Source organism: Ambystoma mexicanum, chromosome 12 (assembly GCF_040938575.1).
Source record: "Ambystoma mexicanum isolate Mex_15411 chromosome 12, UKY_AmexF1_1, whole genome shotgun sequence".
Classification (NCBI taxonomy): domain Eukaryota; kingdom Metazoa; phylum Chordata; class Amphibia; order Caudata; family Ambystomatidae; genus Ambystoma; species Ambystoma mexicanum.
This window is the reverse complement of record NC_090936.1, coordinates 275,030,747-275,043,961: the sequence shown is the minus strand read 5'-3', so window position 1 is coordinate 275,043,961 and position 13,215 is coordinate 275,030,747. Positions and strand designations below refer to the sequence as shown.

Below are 13,215 nucleotides of genomic sequence, written 5' to 3'. Positions count from 1 at the left end.
ATGGTGAAAATCACGGTTCATAACCAGGTTTATGTGGTAATAAATTTGTATTGGAACCCAGCGGGCATACCGGACACACGATTCATCGAAGACCTCACTGAATTAATGATATTGACTTCACAAGATGTTTTGGTTTACCACATAATAATAGCAGGCGATCTCAGTTTGAACTGTATGAGGAAAACAAATTTAAAAGCTGCCAGCAGAACAAAATCATGGAAACATTTTACCAAAACTTTTAATTTGATCATGCTTAATGAATCGTGTGAGTCGGATATTCCTGCTCACCCCACATGGCGCGAGGCAGTAGCTCTGCAACAATTGACTATGGGCCTCATTACACAGTAGGCAGTAACCATGGCGCTATTAGCGCCATGGTTGCCACCGGTATTTTACCATGTCCGCCTTAGTGGATCGCGGAATTACCACCCTACTCCAAGGTGAGCGGGGGCGGTAATTCCCCATTCACCAAGTTACTTCCCCATTCCCATTTTTGCCCCCATAGGGCATAATGGGAATGGAGAAGGCGCTAGTTACGGTACCGCAAATTGCGGTACCGTAATTAGCTCCAAGGTCCCTTTGCGGCACCCTACTTTAACGTCTGCTAAAACCAGCCGTTAAGGTCGGGTCCCGCAAAGGGAACTCGTAGTAAGGCGGTAAGGGTTTACCGGTACCGGTGCCTACCGTGTAATGAGGCCCTATATCTTTGTGAGTGCTGCACTTTTTCCTGTAGTGGAGGATTTTCGAGTCTTGAAAGTAAATGAAAGTGACCATGATCAATTAATAGGTAAATGGTTGGTAAGCCAAACTCAGGGGAGACGCCATAAGGCTGTTCAGTTAACTGGTTTGACAATCAACGCAGCTGAAAATAGACTCTGATGCTCAGAGCCAAATTTGTGTCTTTTTCTCAAGAATATAACTCAAGTAATTTAGGAGTTCAATAATACCTTCTATATCAAAATGCCACAAATGTTAAAAGGCATCCCAGTTAAATTATTCAGCCAGAAAAGCCCACTCCATAGTTATGATGAGGATTTGAAGGCAAGGAAAACCAAATTTAGAGCGGATAAACGAGAGACTCTAAAATTGCCATTTGAAATCAGGCATGTTTCTCTGGCTCGTATAAAGACCCAATATAAGAATTAGTTAAGAGCAAAACAAACCTCCCTCCATCAGAAAGATGGCGCTAAAATGCTAACCACATTACAATCTAAGAACATACCGACAACTTGGGGAATCTTGAACCAGACGACTCAAGGCAATCAAGGGGTAATTCAGGCCAATGCAGTTACTGAAGGCAACTGGGTCAAACACTTCTCTGCCTTTATGTGCCCCCAATTAACCCTGCGAGCCTTGACTCATTATCACTTCGACTCAATTTCACCTGACTTTTGATCTTCTAGACATATCACTATGTATAAAATCCATTAGTTGGTCAAGAGCCTGTGGCCCAGATGGCCTTTTGAATTACGTGTTCAAACAACATCTGACCATTTGGGCCAAGAACCTGTTTAATATCTTTATGTTAGTCAATTACTTTCAAATAATCCCAGCAAAATGGAGACACTCACTCACAGTTCCAGTGTATACAAAAACGGTAATCGGCAACTACCGAATAGCTATAGACCAATGGCATTACTAGATGCGCCTGGCAAAAAATGTTCTCGAATCATCCTAAAATAATTTAATCACTGGCCACTGAATAACCATCTGTTGGACCCCTTTCAGGCTGGTTTTGTGTCAGGAATAGGCACCATTCTGAATATTACAATGTTCAATGCCATCAAATGTAAATATGCAATACGAAAGCAATCTTGAAACATTGCATTTGTAGATTTCAAGGTGGCGTTTGATTCGATCGACAGGGTTTTACTCTATGAGAAATTAAGAGATTACAACTGTCCGGCTTCCATGCTAGGTCTGATCATGCTATTACACACGAACACCTCTATGCAAGTCAGGCTAGCATTGGATGGAACCCTGTCAGATTATATTCAAACACAAAAAGGCCTAAAGCAAGGATGCATTTTGGCATCGACCCTATTCAACATGCTTATCCTTGATATCAGACATGCATTTTTACAAACTATGAGCGATGCTCCAAAATAGGGTAACCAACCCATTAGTTATCTTTTGTATGCTGACGATCTGATCCTTTTGTCGCAGATGCCCATTGGATTACAGAATATGCTGAACACCTTAGAGCAATATGTCTGTAAGAATAATCTTACTATAAATATAATTAAGACTCAAATCTTGGTCTGTAAAAACAACATAAACATCAATACCAATCGATTTCAGTGGCAGTTAGGAAGTGAAACACTCGAAAGAGTCTTGCTATACAAATATTTGGGAGTTATGGTAACAAAGACCTTGAAAGATCATGAACAAGAATTGGCCATTCAATGCAAATTACAAGTCTTAATAGCTCAAGCAAAAATTCAAATTATAAGTTTGCTAAATACTCCTACAAGCATATTGTTGTGTTTTTCAGACAAAAAGTGATCACTGTGCTATCGTATGCCGCTGAAGCGAGCCTCCAAAAAAATCGTAAGTACTGGGATGTGCTAGAGGCCAAGTTCAGGAAAAAGTTCTTACAAATCCCAAATTGCACTCCACGAGCTGTAATTCGTTTTGAACTAGGGTTGGTATCGCTGTACTCACAAGTACAATGGAAAAGGTGTGCCTTGTTAAGAAAATGCTTGGTAAGCGTTTCATCAACAAATGTTTTGGGAATCCTATCCCGGTACTTGCTTCTAACAAAAGATTGCTTTTCAGGTAAATGGATCCAACATACTTTGAACACTTTGGCGGAGGCTGACATTTCCCTGGAAATGCTAATACATAATCCCAATCGAGCCAAAACCAAACTCTATCAATGCGATTGGATCACCACATTAGACAATTGTAATATCTTTAAAGACTTTGATATCAATCTTTTTGGACATAAAAAAATGGGAATCCCAGCCGATTATCTACAAAAATGTGCATCGCCTTACATACACAAACAGTATTTATGTTTCAGACTGAATTTATGGCACACACATGATACTTTAGCGAGAAGGCGACTAATTCCAGAAGATCAAAATTATTGTTGATGGTGCAATGACAAGTCACAAAGAGAAACATTGCAGCATTGCCTAATAACGTGCACAAGTCTTGCAGATAAGCGTAAAAATCATTTTGGAAGAGTCACCACCTTAGTAATCCCAATGAATGAAATACAAGGGTGGCAATGGTTATTTAATATTCACAATCTATCAGTTCGAATTGCTATTACACACTTTCTTGATGAGATATTCAAAACAGAAAACGAATTTCAGGATGCCTCTTGACATGTATATAATGTACTTTAGTATGAAACGTAATCATGTAAATCAGAGAAGATATAACAAAATGGAACTAGTGACAAATGCACTGTAGAGATGGAAATGTATTTTATTCTTTCAGATATCACTTAGCATTAATGGAGTGAGGTCTTCACACTGATCTAATTGAAGTTGTAAATATTATGTAAAATATAAATGTTGAAATAAGTATGAAATGTAAAATGTAATTAACTATGATAACAAAAGACTTTGGGCCTCATTACGACCCAGGCGATAACCATGGCGCTAGTAGCTACATTGTTGCCGCCGGTATTTTACCAACTCCGCCATGGTGAATGGCGGAATTACCACCCCATTCCAAGGTTGGTGGGGCGGTAATTCCCCATTCACCATTGGCCCTTCCCCATTCCCATTTTTGCCCCCAGAGGGCTCAATGGGACTGGGGAAGGTGGTAATTACGGTACCGCAAATTGCAGTACCATAATTACCTCGAAAGTCCCTTTGCGGGTTCCTGCCTTAACGGCTGGTAAAACCAGCCGTTAAGGTCGGGACCCGCAAAGAGACCTCATAATTAGGCGGTAATGGTTTAACGGCGCCAACACCTTTTAGGGCGCCGTTAACCCCTTACCGCCTGGGTCGTAATGAGGCCCTTTGTATTTTATGTTTTTTTTGAAAGGTGCAATATTTGAACCAACCAATAAAAAAAAATAATAATAATAATAACTTACAAATTACTGAAGGTCTACTGAGTATATTGATTTTTCTTCATAAGGACTCGACTATTCAAGTGAGGATCAATAATGAGGGAATAATGTCTCTTAGAAGGAAATCTAGATTGTCCCTTGAAGGAAATGTAACATCGCCAATTAATACCAATAGAGCATTGTGACAAGGCTGCAAACTTGCAGCGGTAATGTTTATTTTCTTTATTTCTGATGTAGGCAAAGCCTTTTTGAACATGACCATTGATGCACCCAGACTGGCAAATAAGGTAATCTCCTATCTATTATATGCTGATGATCTTGTTATTATGCCAAAAACTCCTCAAGGCCTACAAAAACAATTAAATGTCTTGGCTAATTATGTCTGTGATAATCTGCTAAACATAAATCTAAGTAAAACAAAGGTCATGCAGTTCAACTTGAATAGAAAAAAGAACTGTAATAAGTGGTATCTTGATGGGCAAGTGTTGGAATGTGTCTCTTCCTACATTTATTTGGGAGTTAGTGTTGCTAACTCGTATGATGTGAAAAACTACATTGATACATTAAAAAATAAACTAACTACCGGGATATCACAAGTGAGAATAATTCAGTCTAAATCCGGAAAATGTTCTACTAAACCTGCCTTGATTTACTACATGCAAACATTTATTCCAGCTCTTTTATATGCAGCAGAGACAAAAACCTGTTAAATCTGAAATTATATGGACTGCATTTGAAGGGAAGTACTGGCAACTAATACTGTAGCTTCCTAATTGTGTTCGAACTGTATGGCTGTGATTCGAATGTGGGTTGATGTCACTTTATGCGCGATATGTTTGGCAGATTATGGCACTATTTAGAAAATGCCTCTTGGCATTGCAGTCACCCTTGGTCAATGGAACTCTAGCCAATTATGGACTCGACTATTCAAGTGAGGCTCAATAATAAGAGAATAAGACTCAATCAATTCCAATTTTAAATGTCCTCAGACAGGGATGCATACTGGCCCCAATATTATGTAATATATATGTCTCAGATGTGGGCAAGCCCTTGTCTAAATCATCTTTTGTCCCGCCAAGAATTGGTAATTTAAAGATAGCTTGGGCAGCACACAGACGACTTCATACTAATGGATCAAACGCCAATTGGGCTCCAAAGAGTGATTACAAGTTTTAATGAATATATTTCTGCAAATAACCTGCTAATTAATCCTCAAAAGAATGTTATACTGAAACTGAGCAGATCTCATAGAAAATGTAATTTCTCAAGGTATATAAATAATAACAAACTTCAAGTTAAATAGAGTATGATTTACTGGGGTTATCCTATTATTGCTCACCCTAATAAGAGCTTTTACAGGAATTACTAAGGGGCAAAGCCACAGTTTTGGGTAGCTAAATGCTGAAAGTGGAAACAAAATACAGTAATTTTTCAGCTCGGCCATTCATAAAGTTCTATCTTGCTAATGTTCTCCCATTACTGATATATGTACTGGAATTATTTGCAGAGTGTTTAATATCAGAGTTGGACCTCTATGGAGTATTATTTGGAGGACATTATTTTTTCATCTGCTGAGAAGTGTCACCTTCACAGCCATTAGATATGAAGTCGGGTTGCAATCCCTGCCTAGCTGAGTTGAATGGAGAAAGCTGCCTCTCTTCTGAAAAATCTATTAAAGTGTACACCACAACCTATATACTGTTCTGGGAAAAGAAGAAATGGTGTGCTCTTCTAGTGAAGTTTTTAATAAATGCCTTTTACTCACAATGTATAAATGTATTGAAAAATATTGGGACCACACCAGAGCTATTGATAAATAAACCGAATTTTGTAAAAAGGAAAAATCAAAAAATGTGACTGGTCTATAACTATAGATGAAGTAATTAGAACTAAATTATATTGCCAGATTGTGTCTGATGGGAAAATGATAGGAACACCAGATATCAATTTGACACGTTTTCCACAAAAGAGTGCAAGGAACAATTTCATGCATTTTAGATTTAATGTTTTATTAACCAATAAATTTGTATGTACAAGGAGTGGAACTTGATTTAATTTAGCATATTGTATGTTCTGTCAAAATCAAGCAGAAACATAATCATTGCCTCATTTACTACTTTATTGTACAGCTTTAAAACGCCAAAAAATTGAATACTTTGGAAAATATGTTACAAATCTTAGTTGGGTACCACTAAATTGTATTTGGCTGGATATGCTGCATGCTAAACATGTTTCAATGAAACTAACTGTCCTTAGGTTTTTAAAGAATGTCTGAAAATCAATTAAGTAGGAGAATCTATCCAGGATGGCATTTAATTAGATGGATTAATGTACAATATGTTATTTCTATATTTAGATATGTAGATAGGCTTCTCCTCCTTGTTTCTTTTTAGCTATATCGTAATTTCCAAATTTTAACACTACTAGGTATTTAAGAGATGTCTGTATACTTTTGAAAATTTTTGTTACCTCTATATATTATATTTCATATTTTGTATCTTTTATTTTTTGTACTCTGTATTATCTACTGTATTCTGCAATGTATTTGTACTATAACATATTTATGAGATCTTGCAAAGTTCTTTCTAATTTTGTCTGAAAGTTTTACATTTTTCAAAGGTTTTAATGTTAAAAACAAATACAGATAAATAAATAAATAAAAATATCAAATGCCAGACTCTGTGGAGGCACAGAGAAAAACATGGTTGCACGGGGTTTGCACGCTTTTTTACGACGATGATTTGGTGTTGATCGATCTCACACCAATAGGCCTCCAACCAAATTAGCTGCCCTGCAAACCTATGCCGACAAAAATCTTTTAAAGATCAATGTTCAAAAATCAAATACATTATCTCAAAAAATAGAAAAAAATCACAAGCCTCTGTATGAATGGTCTCTAGGCAGACTCATCCTCCTAAATACAAATGAATATAAATATTTGGGCCAGAACATAAATACCAACTTGTGAGACGTTCCATATAAAGACTAAATCAGACACAAGATGCAGACCCTAACTGCACTAGCGAAGCTCATCCAACATAAGTATGGCAAACTCTCATCTAAGCCGATAATTACTTTTTACAGTCAAAAAGTAGTTACATCTGTCATCTATGGAGCCCACATGAATCCAATCATGAATCAACCCAACTGGAATGTTCTTAAAGGCATGTATTGGAGGGCAGTTTTAGCTTTAACAACGTTTTTTCTGCCAAAATATCATAGCTGCACCTGTGTTATTTCATTCTCCTCCCAAAAACCATGTTTTGATATCTGTGGGAGCAAAACAAAATAACAAATAGGAACAATATAGTAAGCTAAGATCTGACGCAGGAAAGGTAGTCACAGGAGTTGTATTGCTACAACCAACTTCATGTTTATGGTCTTCCTTCTAACTGAAAAGGATCTCAGAGGGAGAGACATTCTTTGGATATTTACAAATGAATCACACAGATGTCACAGGAAAGGCAAGACATACAAAGGAAAGGAAACTGCAGGAGAAAGGAAAGCAGGACAAACATACAACTCTTATGAACAGTAGAAAACAATCACACTAAAATATATTGAATTGTTTGGGTGAAGAAAACAGAATAAAAAACACAATTCTGAATGCTACACTGATTTTTTGCCATATAACCAAAAACATATGTGTTCCTCTCTTTTATCTTGTTTTCCTAGAGAACACAAAATTGCAGCTGGTGCATGTGATTTTTTTCCCTTGCACAAAATAATTTGCACATTATTGTCAGTGATTTTATTCTTATCCACCCAAAAAAATACATTTGCTTTGAAATTATTTTATTCACTGTCACCTAAACAAATCAAATGTTTCCTCCACAAAACAAAATCATAACTTTGTCTCAGTGATTTTGGTCGGCTCTATTTAAAAAAGGCTTGTGCTGCACCCTTTGTTTTTGTTCTCATTTACCCAAAACATTATCTTGTGAAGATCTCTGTGATTTTATTCTCTTCTTCCAAAATAATTGCAGATGCTACTCGGTGATTCTATGTCAAGACGGAGGCGAGCATTATACTTTCCCTTGTAGTTCAGGTTTGGGGCACTCTGCCCGCATTCTTCTTTGTCTTCCCTCATTCTCTAAGGTTTTACGTAATCTGTAGGTCATATATTTAGTGACCCTAGGGGATTGCAGCCATTCTGAAGATTTAGGGTTTCGGATGTCATCTGGCTTGAACATGTCTGAGATACCCTCTTCGTCCTCTGTGTTGTTGAAATTTCTCAACTTTTTCTTCGGTGGGGGCTGTACCTCCTCTTCGTCCCCTTCACAGTTCTTATCCTGCAAGGGATGTGGGGATCCTGTGGACTCCTCTTCGGAGTCCTGCTTGTCTACGCACATATTATCTTCCCCTGGGTAGGGGGTCGTGAAGCTCGGCACTCCCGACTTCTGTATGACTGTGTCTCGCAAACGTATAAATTCGTCGGGTGCATCAGGGGCCTTCAGTTTTGCCCCATCAGGTTGACCCGGCGGGGACAGATGAGTTTTTTCTCTTCCGAGTCTTCTTACACCCTGAAGAAACTCTGGCATGACCCTTGTGGACGTGCACCCTTTTTGCCCTGCTGTGCATGCTTCTGTGGGACTCTCAGTCCGCTATTAGACAGCCATTACTTTAATCCGCTCTGCGGGTATAATGATACTCTACACGTGTTTCTTTTATCTGCCCAAGTAATCTGTAAACTTTCCAGCGAAGCATGTACAGTAAACTGATGTACGGACGCTTTCGTCGCATCAGAGCCCCACCTTTCCAAAGGTGGGGGCTCTTTGCGATACCAATGAGCTCTCATATTGAGTTGCACTTGTAGCGCATTGTACACGGCTCGCCGTAGCCCAACTCCACCATTCTGAAGGTGGGGCCTCTGCTGCGGCTCACGCTGGCCCCGTTAACTGAACTCCTCCTCCGCAAGGGAGGGGGTTGCTTTGAGAGCCTGTGAGGATGACGGTGAGGCCATAAAGTGCCGTGAATGTGGCATGGGGGCGCCCTCTCCTGAACTAACACAATATTACGAGACTTCGTCATACGCACCGCGTGGCTAATTAAGTGCACTTTTCCACTAGTTATCGCTAGTTATCGCTTCAACATGTATACTTCAATATGTGGCATGCAATCTGCAAAAATAATCATATAAAATACATACTGCAAAGCTTGCATCAAATGTTACTTATCTGCTTGGAGAGCTGTAAAAGAAGAGGGAGAGAACAGCTAGAGGAAGGACTAAGAGCATTTGACCAGGACATTGGGACTACAGTGGGCCTGGCATAGATGGGAAATGTAGTTTTGTTAAAAAAAGTTAAAACAAAAATAAAAGGGACAAGAAAGATGTGTTCCTTACTGAGGATGTTACAAAAATGTTTATTGTTGAAACTGCTGGAGAGAGGAAAATATGAAAGATGAAGCATAATGCTCACCTCCTTGTCTTTAATAGCATCAAGACTCCCAGCGCTATTAGAAGGGGTAATCTTCATTGCATTCTCATCTACATGAAAATAATCATGTGTGCTTCTCTGTGATTTTGTTCTCCACCACCTAAAAATTATATTTTGTCATTTGAGATTATGCTCCTTGAAAAATGTCAGATGCATTTATGTGTTTTTGTGGTCCTCGACCAAACTATTTGTTGTTGTCCTGTGGCAAAAATAAGAATAGGCGCCACACCTAAGTAATTAATGTGGTGCTTGAGCATCGTTGAGCCACGGTCATGCACTGATTTATAATTAGGTTCAAGAGAATGCCACCTTCCAAGCACTGAGATTGACTGTGACATATGTCTCTGTATAGTGGTGCAAATTATCCAATCACAACAATTAAAGCAAATAAAGTAGCAATTCCTTTCATTGAAATGTATATAATAGCCACATGAAAGTGGTTGCTGCTGTGCAGTTTCAGTCTGTTCAAATCTCCATATTACAATATTTCAAGAACGATTCCTTCACCAGGAAGGGCTAAAAGAAAATAAAAATACATAACAGGCTTTCAAAATGTGTGCTGCAATCCTTTGTTACATCATAAATTGCATTTAGGAAAAATAAATATTATACCTGTTTAAGATGACCAAAAAACTCCATGGCTCTCTGACTACTGCTGCTCAGAAGGCAGAAAGTAAAATTTTATAAAAACAGTGTCAGGTGACTTCAAAATCAAAAGGAAAAAATGAAAATAAAGAAATTGCAAAGCTGAAAAGGTAGTTGCATATGTAAAAAACAAAAATAATAACCAATTAAAAAAATAAAACTATTCAATTTAACCAGTATTATGTAACATAAAAAATCCTCATTGTCAAACAGAAAAGGAATAAAGTGTCACACGTTAATAAGGGAAATGAAAAATAACATTAAGAATACCAATAAGAAAAGAGACAAATATTTTGGAGCAGAGGAAAATATATACGAAAAATGCAAACAAAATATAAAAAGTAATACATAGAAATGATACAAAAATTATAAAAATGTTTTTGGGCTGTTCTACTTACAGAGTTTCGGAACATATTCCCGCATACCCTCGATCTAGGAAAGGTGTTATTAGCACAAAACAGCATGGGGCAAGGTTTAAACCAGTGCAACTCATCGCCATATATTTCTGCTTTGACTGTTGTAGCTCTAATTGCTTCCAGACAAGTGCCAGTAGAAATATAGAAGAAGCATGCATTCAATCTCAATCTCCGTTGAACACTACGGGACGGAGAAAGGCCACTTTTGCTTATTTGTTTGAGCCACACTGACGAAGCAGAGAACCTGTATATCAACTACTAAAATTTCACAAATGTTATAACCTCCTCCCTCCCAACATCATAACATTCTCAGTGTAATACTGCTTGCCGAACACTATCTGCCTCCCCAAGGTTATCCCTGTTTTGGGTCAGCATGGACGATGTTGACCAATAGAAGCAGCATGGCTAGGGTTGCTATGACAATTGTAAGGTGGCCAATCACCTCTATGCATGTTTACCAGATAGCCATTCATGTCATTAAGGAAGAGAAAGGAGCGTGGGGGCCTCCATGCAACCCTATCTCATGCAACTTACAACTGGGAAAGCAATAGTTAGTTCCACACGTACCCTGTAACATACCTGCACAAAATAGCCGACATGGAGTAGCTAGCGAGCTTCAACAAGCCCAGGAGGAAGTACCTGCGTAATGGCTGAATCACAAAGAAGGGTTCTACTGACAAAATAAAATGCCACAGCTAAATCAACGAATATGGTGTTCAGTGGCCCTCCTCTATGTTAAACATATTTTACCTTGGAAATGATGGGCCTAAACCATTGGTCAGTGGTAGTAACATCTTCACAATTTGAACCTAGCAAATGTTGTATTCTCTGCCAGATCAATTTACTGAGACAATTGGTGACTATGAAAGTCCCAGGAACTGCTCCCTCAAAGAAATGTTTTTGGTTTGAAAGAGAACAGCATTATGCACCTAAAGATTAGGCAGATAAATGTGTGAATAACATTATTGCTGTGGAGATGAGTGTTTAAGTCGCAGATCACACATTCAAACTTCACCAGGGCTGACTCTGTTTTTTACCTTTGCTGCAATGGTTGGTAGTCACCCCTATTATTTACAGCACCATGAAATGGCAGAGCGTGTGACATCAAGTAATATATAAACACATTCATTTTGTCATTATAAATAAAACATAATTATACAGATACCCCTCCTCTGAATGGACAGATTTCTTTCTCCATGAAATGTGTTTCCATTAGCAGCACTCCATTCGGTTCACCAGAATAATGTAGCAAAGTGTAGTCATACATCATGGACACATGTATGTCAAGTTGGTTTGCAAATGAGAATATTTCATATGAAATGAGCTCAAATTAGGACGATGCAAAGAGATGTAAAGAAGGATATCAAAAAAGGAATTTGCTTACCTACTACAGACAGAGGGAGGCCCCAGAAACTGGTCGGGAAATTCAGGTGCACTGTAGGTACTAGTTAAAACCCTGTGTGGGCTTAGATTTGTCTTGGCCTTTAGGTCTGTACTGTCTGGAAACTGTGCTGCAGAGCCTTTGCTGGTGGGGCTGGTGGCTGGTGTCCCCTGGATGGGTGAATGGCACGGGGAGGTGAGAGGTGAAATGTTTGGAGGTATACCTAGCAAAGAAATACTGTTTGTCATTAAAACACAAAAGCTGTATGATAAACTGATCTATATATTCAATACTAAACCAAAAGTAAAATTACACAGAGTCATCACAATGAAAACAAACACAATTTGAATATAGACTGCCTCTAGATGAATGAAAATTGATGATTAATGGCTGCATTCTATATAGGTATATACTAGAATCATGCAAACTACAGTGTTGGAGAATTATGCCAAATGTTGAGCAAACATTGTGACATATATCTGTGGTATCTGCTGGTTTAAATAAAATATGCAGAGACACTTTTCTTCACAATAAGCATGACTGACTTAAATATGGATGGATTCGTTGATTTGAAGGTCCATGAATGTCTATATTTGGCCGGTTTGTTAATTTGGCAATAGCGATGCACAGACAGATGCATTGTATATTGGGCAGTGATCAAGGACACATGTCTATGGTAAAGAATATAAACTAAGACATTTTGCAAACTCCCTTTAAAGAAGTCTCAACATGTATCCTAAATAAAGGTTCACGTAATTATTTTACATTTTTAAAACGTTGTCAGTGTGTTGTGTTTAAATGTTCTAAATAAAAACCTGGGCATAACCTTTTAACACACTCCATGAATATTTCTTAAATGCCATACATAATATGCAAGTAATTAAAACATCTAATAAATCTATTTACCACTGAAATGTTTCAAACATCATAAATAACAGCTTTCTATAATTTTAAATATGTTATATACTTCACGTTTTAGAAAGGTTCAACTGCACATTTCAGAGTAAATATTGAACACCGTATAATTCTATATAATAGTTTCACTCATTGAAACTTTTGAAAGTCTTAGAAATGGTGGTCAACTGCTCAGCATACTTTCCTGGGTTTCCAAACAATGAACATTTTAATTTAAAAAAGCACAAACCACAACTTAAAAATGGTTTAAATGTTTCAACCCAGTCCTCTTTTATATAAAAAAAAAAAAATCTATCATCCAATAAAAGTATTTCACTCACTAGTCCAATGTATCACTTTTACTTCATGGGTATAATACAAAATCATACTCAGACACATGTTCTAATG

General features: G+C 37.8%; 1 protein-coding gene across 2 annotated transcripts in view; it reads right to left on the bottom strand.

Moving 5' to 3' along the window:
• PDE3A (phosphodiesterase 3A) overlaps window positions 1-13,215 on the bottom strand; it is a 1,388,780-nt gene that overhangs the window by 235,685 nt on the left and 1,139,880 nt on the right. For both annotated transcript variants that reach the window (XM_069628418.1, XM_069628419.1), the window contains one exon: window positions 11,917-12,136. In XM_069628418.1, coding sequence (XP_069484519.1) covers window positions 11,917-12,136 — 220 coding nt within the window. The remainder of the gene's footprint in view (window positions 1-11,916; window positions 12,137-13,215) is intronic.